Source organism: Branchiostoma lanceolatum, chromosome 9 (assembly GCF_035083965.1).
Source record: "Branchiostoma lanceolatum isolate klBraLanc5 chromosome 9, klBraLanc5.hap2, whole genome shotgun sequence".
Taxonomy (NCBI): domain Eukaryota; kingdom Metazoa; phylum Chordata; class Leptocardii; order Amphioxiformes; family Branchiostomatidae; genus Branchiostoma; species Branchiostoma lanceolatum.
This window is the reverse complement of record NC_089730.1, coordinates 19,056,536-19,083,032: the sequence shown is the minus strand read 5'-3', so window position 1 is coordinate 19,083,032 and position 26,497 is coordinate 19,056,536. Positions and strand designations below refer to the sequence as shown.

At 39.5% G+C, this 26,497-nt stretch overlaps 1 protein-coding gene across 1 annotated transcript in view; it reads left to right on the top strand.

The window, feature by feature from the left end:
- Window positions 1-26,497, top strand: part of LOC136442650 (ATP-binding cassette sub-family A member 2-like) — a 49,057-nt gene that overhangs the window by 9,537 nt on the left and 13,023 nt on the right. The window contains exons 3-5 of the mRNA XM_066439594.1: window positions 8,644-8,755; window positions 9,699-9,859; window positions 21,384-21,505. Coding sequence (XP_066295691.1) covers window positions 8,644-8,755; window positions 9,699-9,859; window positions 21,384-21,505 — 395 coding nt within the window. The remainder of the gene's footprint in view (window positions 1-8,643; window positions 8,756-9,698; window positions 9,860-21,383; window positions 21,506-26,497) is intronic.

The following is a 26,497-nucleotide window of genomic DNA, read 5'->3' as shown; positions in this document are numbered from 1 at the left end:
GTACCAGGGAAATTCCCCTAGCTCTTTTCGACAAGCACAATGAACAGTGGACTACGGCTTAACGTCCCGTCCTAGGGACTGCGACCCTTTTCGGCAGCATGCACGTCGGGTGAGCGACACAGCCGGGATCGAACCCAGGGCTTCTAGTTCCAGAGGCGAGATCGCTAACCACTGGACTACGCACGCTACCAATGTAAATAACTTCAGCAGGACTTGCACATTTGTTGCAAAGAGCTCCGTTTCGAATTCTTAAAGTGATATATGGGAGCCTGTGGAGAACTTTGTGTCAAAATCAGCATCTGGAAGTCTCTGACTTGTGTGACTCTTTGTCTTTCATGTAAATAACTTCAGCAGGACTAATGTGTTGCAAGGAGCTCCCCTTCGAATTCTTTAAGACTATATATATTAGGTGCCTGTGGAGACACCTGTGCTGCAGTGCAATGTGAAGCAGTCAGAATTAGCTTCAGGAAGGTGATGACAGATGGTCACCAAAATGTTGGTTGAATAAATCACTTGGTTGTGTAAAACGAGTCTTTTCATTCAGTGACTAATGCCAACCTGACAATACTATTCATGAATCCAGGTTTGACTGGAGTACCTGAGAGATGTTGTCTACATACGTGTATCATTAGGATCTCCCCAGAAGTACATGTATAGAGCAGGATGGGGGGAGGGTGCCAAGCACAGGATACATGTCTTGAGGGAGGAGGTATGGAGGGGGGGGGGGGGGGTGCATACATCCGTCAAGAGGAGAGCTACTGCTGCATTTTGCCTTTTCATTTCCTGCAACTTCAGGTTTGCATCTTGTCTACAATTACTGAAGTCTTGAGTTTTTAGCAAAATTACACTCAGGCTTTGCCTGGGAAACATTGGAAGAAATACTGTTACTCTAACTTTTAAAATCAATAGGATGGAGCTCGGATTAGAACAGGATGGAGGAGTGCCACGGTTCTATTCTTAATCTTAGGGAGATCCCTGATCAGGTATTCTGCTCAGGTATTCGATTCTGTCCGTACCTAGTGATTACAGGCCATGAAATTCAACAGTCCATTGCAGCCATGATTAAACTAATGTAGGGACTATTAATGTTGGACCGGATCATTTAACGGACAGACGTATGTATAGTATAGGCTATCGCACGTTTTCAGCCGGAGGCGTTATGACATTTGCCGAAATACCCTGACGGAATATCAACAAATGCTCAGCGTGTACGGCATAAAGGTGGTATATAATGTATATCATCTGTTACTCTTAAAGAATCAAGGGGAAAGCCTGAACAAAAGAATCCTACGAAGAGACTAATGTTTATCAAAAAAATAATGTGGACCGCTGACAGTTATACTTATTGAGCACAGGATGCAAAATGCCCATTTTTTAAACCTATAATTTGAGGAAAAAACCTGCAGGTGAAAAGCTATCAATTTTTGTTTATATCTTACCTGTGAGGCAAACTGAAGAAGAACAATAGATGGCCAGTATGTCATTGTGAAACATTTCTAGTCATATTCAGCCCTGAAAACTTAAGTATTTATATGGTGTAATCTTACCAAATTACAGGTAAAACAAAATCAAAATAGAAAGTAAACGATTAACAACAAAATGAATATAATTTTAAAGACAAATAAAACTCTGGATACATTTTTGCAGCTACCAACAAACACAGTAACTTTAAGATGTTCCCTATCTTTGTGTGTCCAAATTGGCAAATTATTTAATTGTTAGTCTTTATTCATGTCAATATCCTTAATCAAAATATATGGCCAAACAACTTCAGATGTCTAGCATAGATCTAAATAACGTTTACTTAATTAGTTTGTCCCAATTGGTAGATTCTTCAATACTCAGTAAATATGCTTACTCTTGGTGTGAAGGGTAACTCAATCTAATGTGTTTCTCCTTTTGCTACATTAGAATGTCTCGTAGTGCCAGATGTGGCTTCCATAATGTGATCATGCACTGTGCAGACTATTCAGGCAGAATCATAGAAATTTCTTGGTTTTCAAAGCAGGCAATACTCCAAAAAATTGTACATGAAGTAATGAGCACCTCTGCATAATCATAATATTATTAAGGACCACAACTTTTTGCTGATGCCAAAATTTCATTCATGTGACCCTTGACTTCATAAGTAGAATACGATGCAAGATGTAAAAGAAAAGAAAACGCCAAAATTCTAAAGAATTTGTTCTTCATCTTTGAACTTTCAAGCAATGTGTAAAATCTCAGCAGTCACAGCTTCTAGTTTTTAAGATGGTGTAAGCAAAAGTTAATGTTTTTTCTCGGAATTGGTGTTCGTCCTTATTCTACCTGACATAACTTTGATTACCATTCTGTGCACGGTTGATAGTAAACCCAAACCCACTTCCTACATGTAAATCAGACTGTAACTTTCCTCGTGTCCTTTAAAGACATACACTTAAGCACATCGGAATGAATCTTGCCGTGGACTGATGGGTATTATCTGCCCGGTTGAATTGATTCTCTTTCTGCAGTTATCTTGTTGCAAGGGCCCATTAAGCGTTGGTTTTACAATGTTGCCTTTCCATTACTGTAAACTTAAATGCCAAATGTGACAGGCATAGAACACATATTCAGAACCAAGGACAGGCTAGGTTTTTTAGGGCTCTTTTTTGTCAGCTTGAAATGTTGCTAGCTGGCTTTAAACATGGAAATCAGAGATGACAGGCTTTGCTGCTTGTGCATTCTGTTTTGTTACCTCTCCAGTCCTACAGAAAACATTGACCATTGACTATAAAAATACTGGATACTATTAGAAGACATTGTTGAAATGCACTGAGAGACAGACAGACAGATACACAGACATACACAGACAGACACACACTCCATACAAGCTTTGGATTCACCTAATGTTGTCCTTTCATTACTGTAAACTTAAATATCAAACGTGAGAGGCATGGAACACATAATCAGCACCAAGGACAGGCTAGGTTTTTTTCAATTCTTGACATACTTTTTTTAGTCAGCTGGAAATGTTGCTGGCTGGCTTTCAACATGGCAATCAATGATGACAGACTTTGCTGTTTGTGCATTCTGCTTTGTTACCCTTCCATTGCTACAGATAAAAAGAAAGAGGAGTATTGAGTTTAAGTACTATAACAACACTACATGCTATAATATCTTGTAGGAACTTGTGGAAAAACACTGACAGACAGAAAGACAGATACACAGATGGACAGACACAAAAATACACAAACACACATTCACAGACACATACACTCTACATACAAGCCTTGGGTTCACCATGTTGCCTTTCCATTACTTTCCAATACGGAAATACCAAATATGACTAACATGGAATACGTGATCAGCACCAAGGACAGGATAGTTTTTTTTTCAGGGCTTGACTGTCTCTTTTTGGTCAGCCTGAAATGTTGCTAGCTGGATTTAAACAAGACAGTCAGAGATGTCAAGTGTTACAGACATGGAACATATGTTCAGCACCAAGGACAGGTTAGGTTTTTCAGTTCTTGACATACTCTTTTTCCTCAACCTGAAATGTTGTTGGCTGCCTGCATTATTACTTGCAATTTGGACAAGGCAATCAGAGATGGCAGACCTCACTGTCTTACCCAGACTGCTTTGTGACCCTTACAGTGGTAGAAATACTTTTTTTCAGTGTTCTGCAATATTGCAGAATGTCAAAAAATTTTTCTGCAATTTGAAAATATTTTCTGCAAATACACATGCCTCCATACTACATACTACAACCTTCTCAACTTGATAATGCCTACTTACTTACATTATATCTAGAGCTTTGCAACATTGCTGTAATTCTTTATTCTCTCACTCCATCTTTGATTATCACGAGCAAAGTTTTTATGAGGAATAACATGCATGTGTGTGAAAAATATTCAAATTAATAGCGAAAAATGCAACAGCAAGTATATTTATTCGATATCAATCAAATCAAATATTCGTATGATCATTTCAGTATGTGTATCAAAATTAAAAACGAATTCAACAGCCTGCCTGATAAGGAGGACAAGGGAATTATATCCTTGCGAGAAATACGTGTTCTGATGCGTATTATGATTAATAAACAAGATCGCACGACCTGTGACACAGCCACGGCCCACAGAAAACATGACAAAAACCGAGAAAAAAAATGTAAAATTCAAAATAAAACGCCTTTACGCAAACCTTGGCCTCTGTGTAGTTTTTTTGTATAAATCTGAAACATCGCTATCGGTTTCAAGCATCGGGCTCCGACTTCGGACATTCGGGGAGACTCCAGAGACGGCCCGGCGATGTTAGTTTTTCACGTGAGTGCCCCCCTCCCCACTGTGTCGGCACAGGAGAAAATGTTCCGCCTTTTCCACACAAGGCGGTGCTCAATATCTATCCGAGTAGTTCTCAACTTCATCGCTGCCATCTGGGCTTCAAGGACCACGGGCTAATGTAGTGGCCACCGTTTCGTTCCTTCTGTCATCGCGCCCATGCCCCGAGTAATTCGGGCTCTGAAGAAATCGCAGCTTACCTTGCGACATACTAGTACTAGTACTACTTGTTTACGTTAGAACATCCGGGAATTGTTTTCCCGACTTTTGCCGACCACGAGATCGTGACCGCGGAGATTAGCGAGGGTTGACGGAAATGTACGAATTTGACATTTTCTCACATGATTCGTCCCCGAAGTGATCACGGAAAGTGTCGAAACCCCCCGAAAAAAACTGACCTCAAGTAGCACCAGGCAGTCGGAACGCACCGAATCGTCGCCATCTTGCGCGGCGCTGTGGGCTTCAGTTTATTTACAGTGCCGCTAGTTTGCTTAGTACTAGTAAGTCTATCTAATCTCCTGAATTGAGAGCCATTGAATCCGGGGTCTGATTTTTTTTCTTCTGCAAAATTGCAGATTGTTTAATTTTTCTTCTGCAATCTTGAAAATCTTTATGCAATTTGCAGATTGCAGACGGGTATTTCGAACGCTGCCCTTAGGAACAAACAGCAATGTGAAGTGGTAACAATATAGGAAATAGTTTCATTTTGGAGTCAACATTTTCATTTTGAAGACAAAAGCAGTGGCTACAGCAGCTTTCTTTCTGGTGGAACAATGTCTACATGTGGCCTTGCTATCGATCAAGTCTTCTGTAAAATGTAGATAGCACTTGGCTCTTTTGAGTCCCTTTTCCTATACTAAACATGTATCCTGGGATGCTACATGTACATGTATATGTGCCTTACTCTTCTTGCAATAACTCAGCTGATATTTCCTTCCAGCAGGAAAAGAAGGGTTATGTGATGATTTGAAGGTGATGGCAATTTGTAATCTTGGCACCACTCCTGAAATATTAAACCATCAATTTAAGATGTCCCCAGTAATAATTCATTCTGGCAGAAAGGTTGGGTGGAATTCTTGATGGTTTGGCCATCGGGGAGGGACGTCATTACTCATCACCTTATCAAATGTTAACTCTGTCAGTAGAAGTTACAACAGTTACTGTATGTGTAATGCATGTATTATGTGTTGTCAGTAACGCCTTGTATCATCTACAAAATGTTTATGGGAAATTGAAATAGGCTAACCAAGTATGACTCCTGGTTTTTAGTGAAAGACATACATTTGTATTGTACTTAACTAAAACTTTGTTTTGTATTCATTTTGTATAATGGTCTCAAGCCAAAGTATTATATATGAATTATGTTGAGATGAAAAAATAACTCAGGCCACTCTAAACCAATCTGTTGGCTCTCAGATTTTAAGACAGAGTACAGTTTTATAATCTTATCCTTTACTTAGTTTTCCTTGCAGCCCTGTTTTCATGATGTTTCTTGCTAAAATTGTACCTTAGCACTCTGAAGTAGCAGTATGGCACCCGATTTCCTATTGGTTATAGAGTTAGGCAGCAGGGAGAAGGTTAAAAACTCTGTCGAACCAAGATAATCATCTGTTGTTGCCTTGGTAACGTACATGTTACTAAGGCATTAGAGAGGCTGTTCTACTCGACATCTGTGATGGTGGCGTTTATCTACGGTGTGACAGATTGGGATGTGATTCAAGGCTTGGTTTGAACCACGGTTAAATCTAAGGTTAGCAAGCAAAACGATTGAGCCGGCGGTTACCACGAAGGATGGTACCCAGGCTATTGATGACGCACTTGTAAGGCATTAGAGAAGAAACTGCTCTAATCGACATCTGTGGTGGTGACGTTTATCTGCGGTGTGACAGATGAGGATATGAAGGCTTGGTTTAAACCATGGTTAAATCTGTGGTTAGCAAGCAAAACAATTGAGCCAGCGGTAACTACGGAGGATGGTACCCAAGCTATTGATGAGTCAGACGCACTTGTAAGGCATTAGAGAAGAGGCTGACTGTTTTAATCAACATCTGTGATGGTGGCATTTATCTGCGGCGTGACAGATGGAATGTGATTCAAGGCTTGGTTTAAACCATGGTTAAATCTGTGGTTGGCAAGCAAAACAATTGAGCCTGCCGTTACTACGGAGGATGGTACCCAAGCTATTGATGAGTCAGACGTACATGTAAGGCATTAGGGAAGAGGCTGACTGTTCTAATCAACATCTGTGATGGTGGCATTTATCTGCGGCGTGACAGATGGAATGTGATTCAAGGCTTGGTTTAAACCATGGTTAAATCTGTGGTTGGCAAGCAAAACAATTGAGCCTGCCGTTACTACGGAGGATGGTACCCAAGCTATTGATGAGTCAGACGTACATGTAAGGCATTAGGGAAGAGGCTGACTGTTCTAATCAACATCTGTGATGGTGGCATTTATCTGCGGCGTGACAGATGAGGATATGAAGGCTTAGTTTAAACCATGGTTAAATCTGTGGTTAGCAAGCAATTAGCAATCAAGCCAGCGGTTACTACAGAGGATGATACCCAGGCTATTGATGACGCACTTGTAAGGCATTAGAGAAGAAACTGCTCTAATCGACATCTGTGATGGTGACGTTTATCTGCGGCGTGACGGATGGGGATGTGAAGGCTTGGTTAGGTGTGTAATTGCCGGGGTATAGGGACAATGGAGGGGAACGAAATGAGATAGAACATCCGGGGAGGGGGGAAAGGTCAAATAGAACTCGGAAAGGTCAAACTTCAGGTGTGGGTTGATGATATGTAAGGACTGTGTATGGGTTATGCAGGAACACACTTAATCCTATGCCTTAATAGTACCAGTATGAGCATTTTTAGAAAATCTGAAGCTTCAGATTTGTGGTACTATAAGACATAGTATAAAACCAAGTTGCTATAAGTTGCCGGGGCACAGACAAAATGGAGGGGAACGAATGAGATAGAACATCCGGGGAAGGGGGATTAAGGTCAACTAGGACTCGGAAAGGTCAAACTTCAGGTGTGAGTTGATGATATGATATGTAAGGACTGCACATGGGTTACGCATTAGTCAAGAACACTGTTAATCTTATTGCCTAATAGTATGAGCATTTCTAGAAAATCTGATCATGAAGCTTCAAAGTTGTGGTACTACAAGACTTAGTATAAAACCAAAATTAAGTTGCTTTAAGCAATAAGCTACACGTAGTTGAGCCTTGCCATTTATCTATATTTCAGCCAAACCAATAGATTAATAAATGAATTAGTTTGTCCATACAGACAACACGTTCATTTGCAAAATATCATCATGATCATCATCATCATTTACAGTAGAGTTGCTGCAAATGTAGGCCAGTGTTGCTCTTGAAGTGTTACATCATTTTCCCGCCACTTCTTGATCTTGTTTCTCAAAGAAAGTTTTATTGTCATTGCTACATTGTATTCACTGTAGATAATCATATTTGAGATAATTTAGTTACATGTAAATCCTCTTTTATCGTTGTCATGATATTGTGAAAATTGTCTTCAATCATCATCCCTGGAATGTTGTATAGGACAAGGAGCCTTTTGGCAAAAATTTGCAATAAACTTCTCACTGGTACTAATTTTTTTTGCAGGTTCCTTTGCAGCCAAGCTGTTCACAGTCACTGGTGTCCTGCAACTACCAACCATGCTTGTGTATGTTAAAGGCAGACTAAACTTAATTTTGCAAAGCATACTGCAGTATGTTAAATATACCACTAACACCAGTTCTGACTTCTTTTACATGAGTCCATCATAGCGTTTTTACAATATTTGAAATTCGCGGTTTGGTGATGTAATACTGGCGATGTCCAAAGACCTTTGACCTTTGTGACGTCAGATTCCGAGTTGGCCACACCTACACCATAGGAATTGCTCCAGACGCCATTCCTCTGACTTGGAATCTGACGTCACAAAGGTCAAAGGTCTTTGGACATCGCCAGTATTACATCACCACACCGCAAATTTCAAATATTGTAAAAACGCTAATCTATGATGGACTCATGTAAAAGAAGTCAGAACTGGTCTTAGTGGTATACTTAACATACTGCAGTATGCTTTACGAAATTAAGTTTAGTCTGCCTTTAAAAATGAACTGTACAATTCGTGTATATGAGAGATGATAATGAATCTAAACAACTGTTACTGTGTACTGTTTCTACAGGTTCCTTTGCAGCCCACCTCCACTGGTGTACTGCAAGCCATGCCTGTACATGTGTAAAAATGTACTACTGTGTGACAGTACAAATGTACATGTATTAGAGAGATGATAATGAATCTAAACACCTGTTACTGTGTTTCTGCAGGTCTCTTTGCAGCGCAGCCTCTCCCCTCCGCGGGGGTCCTGCCAGTCATGCAGGCTCTCTGTCCCGGGGGTCACAGGGACAGCTACGGCTTCCCCAGATACGACAAGTCAACGTGAGTGTACATCATTCAGTGTAATCTGATACCTTGTTTTAATTAGCATAATTAATTTACTGAAAAAACTGAATGTAGCTGCTATACATTTCCACTACTGCAGATGCAGAAACCAGTGAATGATGATGATGAATGAGTTGACACTTTTCAGGTATTTAGATGATAGCTCTGTTTTTTTCCCTTACTCTGCCAGCTACTGTTGCTTTCAAAAAAGATTCTTCTAGACAAGTAATCTTTCCTTGGCTTAATATGCTATTCGGGTACATTGTGTTTGTACATACATGTACACTGGAGAGGCAAGTGAATATTAAGCAAATGTGACACTAAATTGATATAGATCAGTCCTACATGTAAAGTGCGCTTTTGCTTAAATTGTAAATTAAGCTGCACACGTGCACAGGCACTTTTGCAATATACAGTATATTAAAGGCAACCAAAGCAATATCAGGGACCAAAAAATGGAAATAAAAAAATGCTGAAATCTTTATTGTAGTGACATTTACTACCGGTAACACTGTCTAGCACATTTGTCTAATAACCTCATACTTTCAGCATTTTAAAACTGTGCAAAAACATGCCATACGATGATCCCCTTAGTTTCCCGAGCCTACAAAAACCCCGGTGACAATTTTTAGTGAGTTCTCACATTACAACAAAGTTATATTTTTGCATCATGGACGTCGCTATACATTGTGATAGTAGAAGTTGTTTGAACTAATCATGTATAGAAATGACTAAATAAGTTGACTTTCAAAATCCGATTTTTGGGCCCTAATATTGCTTTGGTTGCCTTTAAAGGAGAGAGTTAATGGATAAAAGAGAAGGGTTACTGAGTACAGTATATTTGTTGTGAAAAGAAAGAAGACATCGGATGTTTTGCTCTAGAATGTTGACAATCCTATGATATATCCTAGTCCTAACAACACCATTTTCCCAACCCCAGAGCGTACCAGTTCTTGGAGCGTCTGAGCAACTCTGTTCAGCAGAACGCGCTGTTCGATGAGGACAGCGATGTTCGGCAGAAGTTCTACGAGATCCTCCACAACTACGAGTCTCTGGTCAACGACCCCAACTCGCTGGAGCAGCGCTTCGCTCAGGCGAAAGGTTTGTTGTCTTACATCCATTCCTTGGATAGGATATAGATGGAGGTCCCATGTTTCAGGAGAGCCACACCTCGAGCACGTATTTTCATGTCGTTCTTCCAGGCCACCATTAGGCCACACCAATTTTATTTCTTGGTTAACGGGATTTAAAAAAAAATGCTAGATTGGAAATCCACATTAGATTAGGATCTCGCAGGAAAGTTTGTAATGTGGCACACACAGCTTTAAGGAGTGAATAGGGTCAGGTGCAAGTTTTCACCCCAGCCTTCTGTTTTGATGATGATGTCCTCGTGCTAAAATCTTACAAAAAAATCTGTTAACCAAGAAATTAAATTGGTGTGGCCTTATGTAAAGAAAATACGAGAACCAAGACATTACACGTACATTGGCGGGGCCTAAATTGATTTTTGCAGCCTCCTTTCACACCCGGAGGAGCAATGAAATTATCGCGGCACCCATAATCGTGTGAGCGATGGGCGAGCGACGGGGGCCTGCCGATCCTCTAATGCTGTAATTGGGTCTTTTTACCGACAATGAAGGAATCAGTGGGGAGGAATAATTGCTTGTCTCTGGGAAGAGTCTTTCCAGTTTGAAACTAGGCAATTGCCAATAAACTTCCATATGGAGAGTTGGCAACAAAGGGCTGATGGAAGTTAGAATGTTGGTTCTAGCCTTCTCCTTGCTGGGTTGATTTTGCTTGAAATGATTTATCTTGGAGTTTCTGGGACTGTAATAATAGTTTCTGGTGTAAGAATAGTTCACTAAAGAAAAAGACTTTTTGTATACAACCAAGTGATTGAAAAATACTTTGCTTTTGAGAAGGTATCTGTTAACAGCAACACCTGTACTGTAATTTTTGGAATAGTTACATTGTCCTGTACTTTATCTATAATAAAATTAGGCAATTGCCAATAAACTTCCATATGGAAAGTTGGCAACATTTGGCTTATGGAAGTTAAAATGTTGGTTCTAGCTTCTGTTTGGGTTGATTTTGCTTTAAATGATATAGCTGGGTCTTTCTGGGACTGTAATTAATAGTTTCTTGTGTAATGATAGTTTCATCGGGTTGGTAAGTCACTGAATAAAAGGACTCTTTGTACACAACCATAATTATTATGATTGTAAATAGTTTGCTTTTGAGAAGGCATCTTTAAACAGCGACACCTGTACTGTTAAACTATTGATTAAGTTACACCTGTACTGTAACTTTTGAAACTAGGTGATTGCCAATAAACTTCCATATGGAGAGTTGGCAACATTGGGCAGATGGAAGTTAGAATGTTGGTTCTAGTCTTCTCTTTGCTGGGTTGATATTTTGTTTTTAAAATTATGTATCTGGGTCTTTTTAGGACTGTATTGCTGAGAGAAGGGATATCACTTAGCAGCCTCACAGTTGAGCTCCTGATTCCAATTAGTTGGTAGCTTGGAGACCCCAGTTCAATCCTGGGAAGGGCATCTTGGTTGGGGCTACACCTGTTTTTTGGAAGGGACGTAAAGTGTGAGTCCCCGTGTTCAAAGAGGTGCCTCAAGCACGTTAAACTTAAAGGGAACGGCTAGCAACCCCTCCCTGTAAAAACTATACCCTGCTACAGAAACAACAAGGAAACTTGCTGCCCTGTGTGTCATTGTGCATGGTCTGATAACAATTGTGCATGGTCTGAACAAACAAATGAACCTTAAGACTGCCAAATTATCTAGGCCTTTTCAAGAATGTTGTGAACACCTGGATATCTGAAGTGTGCATACAAATGTACCTCAGGAATTACTGATGCTGCATGTGAGAGTTAACATTTTATATCTACAGTTTAATATGCACACCATAGTATGCATTAACTGTTTCTCTGAATGTGGACATAAAGCTACTTTTGGCATAAAGCGTGGTAAAATTTGATGTGATAAATAAAAGGTAGCCCTGAGGAAGGTGGCTTATATACAGACTACCAAAATGGTCGTGTGCAAATTCCAATATCCTGACTGATGTATGCCTCATTATTTGAGTCTGTTTTAATCCTACTGAGAGGTGCAAGTAGGCTGTGTAGATGCCTTTATTGCCTCTGCAGGCGTGTTATAGTGGAGAAATCTGTTTTTATGGGGCTTATCTCATTTCTTAGCACATTACAGCACCACACTGGCTTATGGGGGAGGAGGATAAAAGTGTGGTTATGCAGAGAAATGTGGGCTATCCTCCTACTATATTACCTGCCCTAATGGTGAAGCAGCTTGCAACTCAGTCTTTAGTTTAGCAGGCATAAAAGAAGAAAATTATGTTCAAAATGTATTAATAGGGGACATTGAGGAAGAATGCTTGTGTTGTGTAACACTCTAATTTGAGTGTTAGCTCCCAAATTTTAAAGGCAGCATAATTTGCAGTAAAACCTACAGTAATACTGTAATACTAATATATGGCATGCACATGCACATGCCCATGCACATGCTTATCCTGACATTTGATATATCAGAAGAGGAAATTATGTTCAAAATGTATTAATAGGGGACATTGAGGAAGAAAATTATGTCTTTTTGCTTGTGTTGTGTAATACTCTCATTTGAGTGTTAGCTCCCAAATTTTAAAGGCAGCATAATTTGCAGTTAAACCTAATACTAATACATGGCATGCACATGCACATGCACATGCACATGCTTATCCTGACATTTGATATCAAAAGAGCTGCTGGAACAGTTTTGTACATATTATGCTATCTTTATCATTTCTGTCATAATACAGAAATGTAGATGAACCTTTTTGAAATTATTAGATTCTGAATTCCAACAATTCTTTTACTCCCCCCCCCCCCCGCAGACTCTGTTTTGCATGTTACAACAATGTAATTCTACAGCTCGGCCTTTTTTTGTTTTCAAATTTGATAAAAAAAGAGTAAATTGCTGTGCCCTGGATGTGTGAGTGATGGCTGATTACGTGTAATGAGTGAATCAATCATTCACAGACCGTAAATCGTGCAGATCAGGTCAGTGAAATCTAGTCAGTGTCTAAGCAGGACCTGGTGGAGGACTTGGCATGTTCTGAACATGTTTTCACAGCATTTTCTTATAATTATGGCTTTCTGGTCGAGCGCATTAATTTTTTGTTTTGACTCTAATGTTTTTGAGTGAATCGATCATTTACAGACCGTAAATCGTGCAGATCAGGTCAGTGAACTCTAGTCAGTGTCCAAGCAGGCGGAAGATCTGCCATGTATGAACATGTTTTTACAGCAGTTTCTATGGCTTTCTAGTTGAGCGTATTTTTGTTTTGAGTTTTATGAGTGCATCGATCATTTACAGACTGTAAGTCCTTCTGTAACAGGTTATGTAGCCATAGGTCAGAAAACTTAACATGTAGTCAGTGCCCTAGTAGGTGGAAGATCTGGTATGTTTTGAACATGTTTTCACAGCGTTTTCTATGGCTTCTGAGTGCATTTTCGCTTTGATTGAACACTTTGACCTGGAGGCCATAAGAGTTAAAAAGGTGGACCGCTAGAAGATGATCTCTAGAATGGACTTTAAGGCTCGACATAAGCAAGTAAGCAAGAAATGTTGCATAAACGGTGTAGAATAAACTTGACCCTGCATCTGCTTGGAGATTAAGTGAACTTGCCGCTGAGGAACGCACGTCCTTGCACTGTGGAGGTCACGTTCTGTATTGTTATTCCTGCTGCAGCAGCTCTAAAGAATCCTTTTACTACGTCTCAGCCGAAGAGGATTGGTGTTAAAGGATGTGCAAGGGATTGAGTGGAAGTGGTGTAGCGGATAGTAATCTCCTCTTGGGTCAGAAGGTTGGGTACAAATCCCGGCTTGCAGTCTGGTTTCCTAGAGTCTGCAATATGCTTCTTACTTGCAGTCTGATACTCATAGTCATAATCAGACATACATTGTACTGTACATGTATTTTCGCTCTAGGACTTTAAGCTACAAATGTATGCACCCCATGTTTAGAATTGATCTCAAACTTTGACAATGAAGCAGAAAAATGATAATAGTGGAAGTCGTCTAGTGGATAGTTAAATCTGCTTTTGGGTCAGAAGGTTGGGTATGAATCCCGGCTTGCAGTCTGGTTTCCTAGAGTCTGCAATATACTTGTTACTTGCAGTTTGATACTGACATACTGATACTGTACATGTGCAGGGATTCATCTAAATCAGGAAAGAGGGGCGCTGCACCCTCTTGTTTCAGCCCAGCGTCCCCTTGTCGAATTCAGATTTTAACTAAATCCCCAGCATACAGCCTTCACTCAGCAATGGATTCTTCCATAAATACATAGAATTCGCTCCCTTGCCTGTGTGTGCTCCCTCTTATTCAATTTTTCTAGAAAAAGCCCTGATGTGTACAATGCATGTCATGGATTTTCACTCTTTAGAGTTTAAGCTACATGCACATGTATGCACTGGCCTGGCCTTGTCTAGAATTGATCTCAAACTTTGACAATGAAGCTGAAAAATGGTATTACTAGTAGTGGATACTGGTGGTATTACCAGTAGTAGATATTAATCTGCTTTTGGGTCAAAAAGTTGCTTGGGTACTAATCCCAGCTTGCAGTCTAGTTTGCTAGACCCCAATATGCTTGTTACTTGCAGTTTGATACTGACATTCTGTATGACCCCTTGTCTAGAACTGATCTCAAACTTTGACAATGATGCTGAAAAATCATGTACAGTGTATTTAGTGGAAGTTGTAGATCCTTTTGGGTCAGAAGGTTGAGTAAAAATCCTGGCTGGCTGGTTTCCTAGACTAACTCTTTACCTACAGCTCTTTGCAAATTGACAGATACACTTTTAACTTATTTAAGCTACAAATGTACATGTATGCATACCTTATTTGGAGCTGATCCCAAACTTTGACAATGGAGATGAAAAATGGTATTAGTTATACTTAGTATAAATTGTCTAGTGGATAGCAAACTGCTTTTAATTGGGTCAGAAGGTTTGGTTCAAATCCGACTTGCAGTTTCATTTTCAAGATCAAAATATCCCCTTGGAATTGGGTTTTCATTCCCCTCGCAATGTTCCCCCTTGCAATTTTCCCTAGAAAAACCCCAAGGCAGGGACACATCCCTGTAGTCACTCTGGTGGAGACTAATTCAGAAGAGGCAGGAGAAAATGGAGGTGACAAACAGGTGTTTCCTAATGACTCCCGGGGAGGCACTGGTGTGGAAAATAGGCTCATTACACCGACCTGTGGCTCGCTGACACCCCGTACCCGCCCCCAGGAGGGGTCATCAATCCCCAGCATGGCTAGACAATCAAGACTCTCAGTTAAGGACCGTCACCAATTTTTGTTGTTACTTTTTGGATTCTAAAGATTACTTAACTGGGAAATTATACTGAAAACCAAGCTTCAAGAGAGGACCAGGTTTGCCCATGTTGTTAACGTTTGTTTTGACGTCTGTCATTCTACTTTACTTTAGACTTTAGATCATCCTGCAACTCTTTTGCATACTATTAGCTCGACTTGGCAGCAGACTTTCTCTCCCCAGAGGTTCCAGTTCTGTTCCGCTTCTGCCATGTCCTGAATTTGGTCCAAAGTCAGGGCTCGAAATTCATTTGTGGAAATAGGTGCACTGATGCACCCAACCCTGAAAATTAGGTGCACAGAAAGAATTTTGGGTGCACCACAAAATAAAGTTGAATGTCAGAAAAACATAATTAAAAAGTTTAACGCTCTTAAATATCTGTAATTCTATTGCTAACTTCAAAATTCCAAACAGTCAAGTAATGCATCAAAGAAAGTACAACTGTTACAAACTAGGTTATTTTGCTTTTTCTGATACTTACATTTCAAGAATATTCTGTATACTAGTGTACAATAGTACCTTTACCCTATAGCCTACAAAAATATCTAGGTGCACCAGTGCACCCACAGTCAAAAATTAGGTGCACAGCTCCAATTCTGGGTGCACACAGGTGCACATGCACCCACTATTTCTAAAAGTGTTTCTTCCCATCCATTTGTATAGTTCGTCGGAGAGTGGGTCGTCTTCTAGGTCGTACAACTTCAGATTTCCAAGTCACAGCAGTTTTGATTACTCTGTGATCAAGCAGTCAAGCTAACCAATTACATACAATACAAACAAACAAAAAAAGAAAGCAATAACTGAAAACATGAAGTCTCTGAGGAAGTTCAGTCTGTGGTAACTTTTGCCAAAGAATCCACCCTAAAGTTTCTCCAGTCAAAAAAGAGTAGCAAGCCTTTCTGCTGAGAAAAGCAATCTCTCGCCTTAGATAAGCGGTGACCAAAAGCCTGAAGAAATCAAGATATACACTGTCAGATAGACTGAGAAAGTATCAAGGAGGGAATTCAAAAGCACAGCTGGCATTTAGGGAGATGGAAGATGTCATCCATTCTACTTCCTGGCTGCTTGAGTCTGATATCTTGTTCTGCAGGTTGGCCTGTTACAACTCTGGCAAGCTGGCCACAAGAATACAAAATGCTCCAATGTTACATGTATATTGTGATTTAGGCATCAAATGGTTTGATGGTTAGTTTACAGCTTCCTTGAGCTTTTATGGATCTTGACAGTCTTGTAGATATGGGGATGTCAGGTTGAAATACAAACTTGAGTTATGAAAAATAAAAGTGTTTTGAAAATGTTCATGTCAGTGCAATTTGGAACCTTGTTATCTGTTGAATTCTAAAGCTGCTACAGATGGATTACAAAGTTCTTTATACACAACCAAATGTCGAAGCTGGCATGCATTTGGTGACTGTCTGTTACCTTCCTCAGGGCAATAATGGCTGGTTCTAGATCTCCTTTGCACTTAAGCTGAGTGTTGCTGCTGCATTGGGATGATTGTGGTCTCGATCATGACTGATTCTGAATCCCCTTTCTTCACAGTTCATGACTGGCAAGCATTTTCTGATCCATACAGCCTCCTGAATCCAACCAATCTGTTTTGTTCTACAAATGTATATCTATTACCATAGCCTTTTCCCAGTCTACTGTATACATGTACATATAGATGATCATGAAGAATGTAAAGCATTTTGGCGCCACAACCTGCTATTTGTCACTGTAGTGTCACATTCTAGTTTCTTCATGGCCCTGTGCAGGTAGACATATTAGAAAATATCTACACAGACTCCAAGCTGCAGTTAAAGGTGTTCTCAACCATTGATGCATTTAAATGACACATTGCCTTGCTGTCTGCACACATTTTTCATGGGAAATCCAAGCGCCAAGATATTGAACAATGTGTCACTGTTGATGGAAGAATCCAACTCAAATATAGATGAAAACTACCACGTAATATCATGAAGAGAAAAATAATATTGTATTGAATATTACCTTCTTAAATTAACTTTTAGAACACCACAAGTTGATCAAAACATGATAGATGATTATTATGATATTATCAAGTAGGTCTGTAAGATCAACACTAAAGCAGACTGAGTATGATGGTTCTTTGTCTCATTTTACATGTAAGATTCTTACTAAGAAGGTTTAACCAAACCTCCTTTGTACATGGCAGTTTCAGGGACTAGATACAGCGGCATATTACACTTTTGCCTTGGCCCTCTGTCTTTACATTTGCCCCCGGCTTCATCATTAACTTAGATATGCAAGAGCGAAGGAAACTCATGTAAGTTGGTGAGTTCTAATGATTGATCAAACAGTCAGATTTGACTCCCATGTTGGCCCTCCATCATTGACCCTCTTGGCCCCTTGGGCCAAAGTGCCTTATTCCACTGGTCTGCAGAACATTTTAAGATAAAAATCTAGCAAGAGGACACCATTAAAACAGAGAGTAGGGAGAAAACATAAATAAGCTACAGTTTCTGTATTCACTCCCAGAAACTGAGAGTACCAAGGTACAGACTTCTATCTCACACTAGTCTGCTTTCATGTCTAGTTCAGTATAACTTCTCTTTAATTGGAGAACCAAATGATTTAATTGGTGCAGCCTGAAGACAGGAAAGCTAGAGTGTCTTTACAGAATTTCCAGTGTGAATCTAATTCAGCACCAAAGATATCATAGCAAGTCAATCAACACAGCATTCAGCACCAAGGACAGCAATATACCCTCCACTGGTTTTAATGTTCAGCATTGTTTAATGTTTAGCATTTAGCATAATTCTTTTTTGTCACGTTAACCAACAAATTAGATTGGTGTGGCCTAAGGACAGGTATGGTAGTGTCTGTGCAGCATTGTCAGTGTGAATGTCATTCAGCACTAAGGATAGCAATGTTGAACTCCCCTAGTTTTAATGTTCAGCATCTTTTAATGTTTGGTGTTCAGCATAATTCTATTTAGTTCTGTGAACCAACAAATTAAATTGGTGTGGCCTTGCTTTAGTGTTATCTAAGATATCGAAGGATCCAAAATGATTTGGTGTATCATGAAGTTTGATAAAAATGTAATGCCGCTATAATGATGTAACTACCAGACAATGATTTCCCTGGGGGCTTGATTGAGTGACTGTCAGCATCGCTGACATCTGCCTGTTGCAATCACTCTACAGATCTATAGAGAGTCTTCCTAGAATCACTTTCAATTTCGTTTGTCATTTTTTTTAAGTAGTAGACCACACCAACCCATTTGATCAGGGCTGCCTCCAGCTTTCAAATTTTTTTCCGTCCCACTCATTGTTTGGGAGCCCATGTTTTTGATTTTCAATGTTGAATCTGTTGTTCTAAGCTTACAAAAATACATTTTCATCAGTCGTAGGTCATGAAATTGATATTTTTTGGACGGACAGGGTTGAATTTTTTTTCCCAACAAGCAAATTTCAGTCCTGGGACGGAAGGATGGGTCCTGGAGACAGCCTTGCATTTGATATTCTATGTTAAGATTTAGCTAGCTATTGGGCAAGGAGAAAAGCAATTCAATTCAAATACCTGCATCAGATTCTGATTATAATCGCTCTTTGAAACTGTGTGAACCAAGATGCAGGCTTGTCTCTCTGGCTCTGTTTTCATGTTGATTGTATAGAATGAGGTTAGCATTCACTCACTCACCCACTCACTATCTGGTTTATCGTCTGTTTTCCCTTGCCACACGAGTGTTAGCCATTATCTTTTAAAAATCCAAGAGCACAAAAAATAAATCGACATAGCCTACATGCAACTTGTTGAAAAATATATCAGCTGTTCTGGCATAGAAAAATAGAAATCCTTGTTACATGTGAACCAAGATGCAGGCTTGTCTCTCAGACTCTGTTTTCATGTTGATTTAATCTACAGTATCAGGTCAGCATTATCCTTTTAAAATCAAAGAACACAAGAAATAAATTGACATAGCCTACATGCAACTTGTTGAAAGATATATCTGCTGTTCTGGCATAGAAAGATAGAAATCCTTGTAACATTTGAACCAGGATGTAGGCTTGCCTCCCATACTCTGTTTTCATGTTGATTTAATCTACAGTATGTGGTCAGCATTATCCTTTCAAAAGTCCAAGAACACAAAATATAGATTGACATACATATATACGTCATGCAACTTGTTGATAAATTTATCAGCCATGCTGACACAGAAAGATAGGCATCCTTGTAACATGTGAACCAGGATACAGACTTGCTTCTCAGACTCTGTTTTCATGGTGATTTAATCTACAGAATGAGATCAGCATTTCAAAATCCAAGAACACAAAAATTGACATAGCCTACATGCAACTTGTTGAAAAATATATCAGCCATGCCGGCACAGAAAGATGGAAATCCTTGAAACAGTGCCAGAAGCTTCCCCTGCAGGCAAACCGCTACGGTAAATATCAATAACCTCCATTGACCTTTGGTCAGCAGATGCTGACAAGGACATTTATATTTCCGGTAGATAACACAGCGTCTTCTGAGAGGCGTAAAATTATCCTGTTGTTAGATTTTGCGATTGGCAGTTACTCACCAGGCTGGGAGAATTCAGCAGTTAGAACTTGGAAGGAGGAATTAAAAAAACTTTTTCTTTTACGTTATACTAGTATATAAAATCAATCAATCAATCAATCAATCAATCAATCAATCAATCAATCAAGCAATTAGATGAATTCTTTAAGCAGCCAGACGTTTCAGACAGCATCAACCATCTTTCATTGATCAGGCCACACCAATTTAATTTCTTGGTTAACGGAATTTAAAAAAAAATGCTAGATTGGAAAACAACATGAAAACAGAATTTCAGAGGAAAATAAATGTACTTTGGTGCACACAGTTTCAGGGTGTGAACAGGGTCAGGTGCAAGTTTTCACCCCAGCCTTCTGTTTTAATGATGTCCTTGTGCTACAATTAAAAAAATCTGTTAACCGAGAAATTAAATTGGTGTGGCCTAATGAAAATTATCAAATCAATAAATCAAGCAACCAGATGATTTCAGATGTTTCAAATAGGTGACTCTTTTCTATTAAACCTCCTTGGCTAGACTAAAACCAAGGATTATGGAAAAGAAACTTTTATCTGGCTATGATCGTTCAAAGTTTTCGCTCAGACTCTTTAATTTTGCTTTGCTAAGCGCTCAAAATAGAAGGGCCTCTTGATCAGTGTGTGTCAGCTGCAGATAGCCAGTAGGTGTAAATTGCTTTGCAAAAGCCATTATTTCCATGGAATCTGTCAAACATGGCCAAAACTCTTTTGTGATCCTTACCACACTTCTCACATACTTCTACCTTCTGTAGGTGATTAGCGACCAGTAAGTGGTTATTATCTTGGCATCAATGTCATCTGATATTATGTTCACCATCAGTAACAGGTCGCAGTCTGTATGCTGTGGGAGGTGGTCATAATGAGCTGGCGTTAATAATTCACAGCTCCTGAAAGAGAAGTCCTGAATATTTCATGATTCGCTCCTCAGAAGAGAATAGGAAGCCATCTTGCTCTAATAAATCTGTCATGTTAAGGTCTCAAATGTTCGTTGCACACCCAGAGCTGCACCTTAGAGAGTATTATGAGTGTTCATGACCTGTAAGCCAATACATGGGTACTTCCTACGCCCTTGACTTTATTGCTTCGGTAGAGCATGCCTAATGTATATGAACAAGGGCTCTTTATAGAAGCTCTAGCCTTATCCTTGGAAAGGTCAATGCCAATATGTATGCATCTATACCTTAAGACGTTTGAAAGTCCTTCTGGGAACTTTTTCATCGACTGACAACTTTTGTGATAACATCCTCTAATTCAGCACTAAGGACAGAGAATTTGGATGTCTATCCAAGAAGCAGTAAATATATGTGTCAAGATACACTGAAACCAAGCAATAGATACACTGAATACATGTACATGTTCGAATGCTTTGAAAGAAAAAAAATGGGTACGCATACCTGTCTTTGCTGTTGTTTGTGTGCCCAAGCTGCGGTATTTGCATGTTGTAAGGATTCCAGAAAATCAAAATTCAAGTTCAAGAAATTTTCTGAAATTGTCTGCATATGTATGTTCCTGACTTAGCCTTCTTTATCTTGATCTCCTTAAATTTTCCCAGACTCCAGTTTGGGATTCTTGCTGACAGACAAGTCAGATGGTCCAAAAGATCTAGAAATTGTGTGCAAAGGTTGTTGTTTCTGCAATTTTCTGACTAAGTTTTCCTGTTTTTCTTGTGTTTCCCCAGACTTCAGTTTGGGCTCGGTGCTGACGGACAAGTCAGAGTTCCAGAAGGTTCTGATGAACAACCTGTCTCTGTCCCAGGATGCAGCAGACTACATCATCAACACGCCCATACACATCCAACAGGTAGGAGTTTGCAATTACCTTAGAAAGAAAGGTTATTTCTTTTGTGTAGCGTTTGTGTGAATGTTTGATTGTGGATGAACAGCATAACTTGAGGAAGCCCGATTCCATTGTCTTGATATTTGTTATGTGGGTATGTCTTCTGTCTGCACTGACACTGGACTGCCAAAGTAGAAAGAAGGGTTTGCCTTGATGAGAAATAAGTAGATTTTTAGCCCCTTAGCGTCTTGTTACGGGACTGCAGCAGAGATTTTAGGTTTGATATTTTTTGTTCAGGACATACTGTGGTTGGGAGTTTTGAGCTGTAGATAGACAGTATAAATGGTGTAGTTTTAAAGAATGTCCATGGAAGATATTTCTAATTCTCCTGTTAGGAAAATCTAGACAGGTTTGGCTCTATTTCTTATCAGATATACTGGTATCGGATTTACTGGTATACATGCAACAGTATTAATATGCCAAGTCATCCTCCAAATGACACTTTCATGAAGTGACTTGAACACCCTAGGGCAGATATAGATAAAAATTTCTCCATCACTCTTGAGCAATACTTGAGTTCACGGTGGTGTAATTCTTCTTCAATTGATAAATCCTTGACAATATGGACAAGCCCTGGGAGAAAACGTGCAGACTTCTGCCAAATCATCCTCCCTGACAAATGATTACGCACAACAAACTGTCAGAATGACCTTAAAACTTGCTCCACACGATCCGTCAACTCTGCGAGGGCACGAACCCAAGCGTTGTTTTAGATCACAAGGGTGGAAAAAAGACTGGGGAACTCCCAGGACAGACATTTCAGTGAGATGAGGAATTTACCAACCGTTTCATAACCTTCTGTTGTCCCTTGGGATAGCGCGACACGGTAACAGCAGTTGTTCGGTGTTTTTAGTTCACTGATCACATCCTCTTTCATGGTTGGAAGCCGGGCATTAAAAGGTACATGTACCAAGATTCATTGATAACCTCAAACTTTAATTTAAAACATTGATGAAGGTTAGACATCCAGGTAATAATATATGCGAGGTGACAGCTGTTACTCAAATAAGTGGATACAATTTGGAAATAGTCATAACTTAAAATGTTATTCAAAAATAAATTTTAAACTATAATTTTCAAATAGTTGAAAATATGACTCATAGATTAAAGCGACTGAACGCTGTTGAAGTAAGAAAAAACAGGGGTCAGGCAACTCAGGTTGCTAGTACAGGTTTGACTGTATCTGTATTAATTTTGTATTTTCTATTAATCTTAGATAGTTTTAGAATTTTTATTTCTATTTCTTTTTGCCCTGTCATCCCATAGTTTTTTCTGAAAAAAATCTGTGAACCAACTAGAAAGGCCGTCATTTGCCCCTGAGCAAATACAGAATGTTTAGCCATACTCCTCCCCATGCAAGAAGTGTGCTGTCCCAAAATAACACCTGGGAAAATCGAAATATTAACTGCACGTAGAAAGGCAATATTTGCAAGAGTATCATACTTCGCCAATCTCCCTCCCGATGCATAAATTGACTGTTCCAAAATCACCCGTGCAAAAAAATTCTCTCTACATGTTCTGCGAGACCCCAAGAGCTTTTTACTGCAAAGGCTTGCGTGTGTTCCTGCAATATGACCTCAGGTAACCTAAATAGAACACGTGTTCTTTGGCCAGTAGCAAATAGAACGCGGGGATCCTTCGGATAGAACATGGATTCTTTGGCCAGCAGCAAATAGAACATGGAACGGGGATACCACTTTTGGCCTGTTTTTGGTCTGAAATGGGTCCAAAAGTCCCCAAAATGAAGCATTTTTAGGTGATGTACACCTGAAATGTGTTGGAAGTCCTATAGGGACATGTTCAAGGCACCCTTGTACCGAATTTCAGGTCACTTGCTTGTAAAACCAGGCCACAGGAGCCCAAAATATAGAAATTGTCTAAAAATGCCCCAAAAAACCTCCATAAAAATGGTTTTCAGGTCTGTTTCAAAAAAATTTAAAAAACACATGAGGGTATTTGCCCTCTTTACCTCCATGCCAAATTTCAGGTCAGTTGATTAAAAAATGGCGGAGTTGAATCCATTTGAAGATTTGGCAGGAGAAGAAGAAGAACATGAACAAAAACAATATGTTGAGCCATACTAGGTATGGCTAAACATAACAATTTGAATTGTTATGGCCTTATCATTATCATTTATTTCAATTAGTATTAGTGATAGTAAACGATGTGTCATCTATCAGACCAGCAAAACATGGCCACTATGGCCAGGTGGTCCATATCCAGGGGTCAGGTTGCTAGTACAAGTTTTATTGTCTTTACAGTACCGTAGTTGCATTTGTAGTCTACCAGCATCCATGCCCTTTGGCGTAGCACACAGGCTTTGCAGTCGCAATCTACATTACATATCACTTAAGTCCTGCATATCCGACTCTAAGCTTAATCTCCAAAGTGGTCTTATCAAGATACGAAGTTATTGAATTATGTATAATCTCAATAACCATGCCTAATCTTCCAATAGCGTAATCACATTGCATCCGCAAGGACAAATCTTGATATCATATTACACCAGATTTCTGATACTATTAAATTATACCTGTGGAAGATTGGTAATCTGTCATGTATTAGATGCTAAATACCTTATGGTGTGAAAACCTGTTCCCAATTTCCATGCTGTGTGTTTCTAAAAGCTCATCCACCAAAACAATACATTGTACACACGATGGAGATTGGAAAGTAATCTAATGCCATGCAAATTAAATGTGTTAGTTCTTGGATCTTCGAAAATGATGGTAAGGCCATGTTGATTTGATTATACGGATGATATTCTCTGGGAACCCCAAATTTGATGCGAGCAAAAAAAGTTGCCTTCATTACGAAATCTACGTGGTCAGGAAGGTTGCACAGATGACTTATCACACAAAGAATGGTATACCAATGGATTCTTCTTTTTTGGTCTTTCACATCTTCTTCTCTGAGTTTGGTGTTCTAGACATTATAGTACCTGTTTTCAAAAAAAATGTTGCTCTAATTTAAAGTCTAAGTCTAAATATGAACAGTACAAATGCATGTTTTATCATTGATTTACACAAAATGTACAAAATATTGATTCAGAAGTATCAAAGATTTAGTAGTCTGAACAAAATTAGCTACGGCGTAACCCGGCCGTGGAATATGGCAATGGTAAAGTCAATATCGCTTCCAATATCTTCCCGCTTTTTAAGGACGACAAATAGGCGTCTTTGTCTGAAATCAATATATTTGGTTTCTTATTGATCTGTTCCCGGGGGCACAACACGTGAGATCTGCAGGGAGCAATTCATAATCCCCATTATAGTGTAGCTTCAAAGACTCAGTGTACCTTCCATGCTAAGTGTGTAAGTTGGAGAATTTGTCATCTATTGTTACGAGTCTGATGGCATTTCAAAAGTGCAGAGTACAAGTCAGCACAATTTATGAATCATGTTTTATCGAGTCTCAATGAAAAAGTCGTCCAAAGGTTTTTGAAGTAGCTTCAAAGACTCGGTGTACCTTCCATGCTGAGTATATAAGTTGGAAAATTTGTCATCTATTGTTACAAGTCAGATGGCATTTCGAAAGTGCAGACCTTTTCCAAGTTAGCACATATAAATCATGTATGATGAAGTTTTGATGGAAAAGTCATCCAAAAGGTTCAAGAGTTTTTAATCCTCTCTTGTTGTCTTTGTAGTTTGACGTGCTTGTAATCTGCAAAGTTATTAGGCCACACCAGTTTTATTCCTAAGGCAATGTGTCTCTGACACCACCAAGAAATTAAAATGGTGTGGCCTAAAGTGAGTATTTAGCAAGAGCTTAGTATGAAAACGGAGTGCTGTCAGGAAAGTGTACACCACCCGACTATTTCAGTCCCTAAACTTTACTGACTCAGAGGACGGTACATAATTTCCCCTCGGAATCTCAATCATTTTACAGGTTAGCATTATATTGTTTTAATCCAACGAGTATCTAGAAATATTTTGTCGTAGTTTTAGAAATATCCAATATTTATTTTGTAATGCTGCTGGGGACCCTGACACAGGTGGACAGCAGTTAGCTAGTTTTCATACCGCGCTTCCAAGCAACTCTGTCCAGCAGGTCCAAGCTACATTTAGTGAGGCGGCACAACTTAAATGTCCTTCCTGACACACTCCAACCAAGATGTCCTCGGTCCACCGCTACATCTGTTGCCTTGTAATTGCAACTTGGTGATGGTGGAAACTTTGATGACTTTGACCTAGTTTTTTATTGATTGGTACACTCATGACCTTCTTGCCGATGTTGGCTGTGTGATGGATGAAAAGTATTTTTCTTCCAGTGCCATGCACGAAGGAAAATGGGTCAGGGAAGTCCAAAGACCTAAATTCGCTGGGGAGATTTCTGGGTCTTACCTGTACCTCTTGTGTTTAAGTTATAGAAATGAAATCAGGGTTAAATAACCTCAAAACCGATTTTCGTGTGAAGAAAACTGCAGGCATCTTACAAGATGTTACATTAAGTAGCTTGAAAACCTTGGTGTACTTTCCATGCTCAGTATGTAAGTTGAAGAATTTGTCATCTTGTTACAAGTCAGATTGCATTTCAAGTCATTCCAATTCAGCATGTATGAATCATATATTTTCAATGCAAAAGTAGTTTATTATTAGTGAGTGATTCTACCATACAGTATCTTTAACCCTCTTTTGTCATCCTTACAATTTTATATAAAGTTCCCAGCTGTCGTCAGCAGTTTTATTATCACAGCACCGACACTGGGAAAACACAGGGCATCATTTTACAAGTCAAGATCAAAGGAAGCCGTGTCAGCACGAATCAAGCAGAATCACGGTGGAAATCCCCCCCCATGAACTGCAAACACACACGTCTCTTCCCACTACTGCAGTAGCGTTAAGTTTCAAAGGCACCGAAGGACTGGGTCGATAGGATATTGGATTTTCGGGGTCTTGGGATCAATTCGTGTTCTTCTCAAAGCGGCGGTGAATATTCCCGCTTGTGTGATCTATG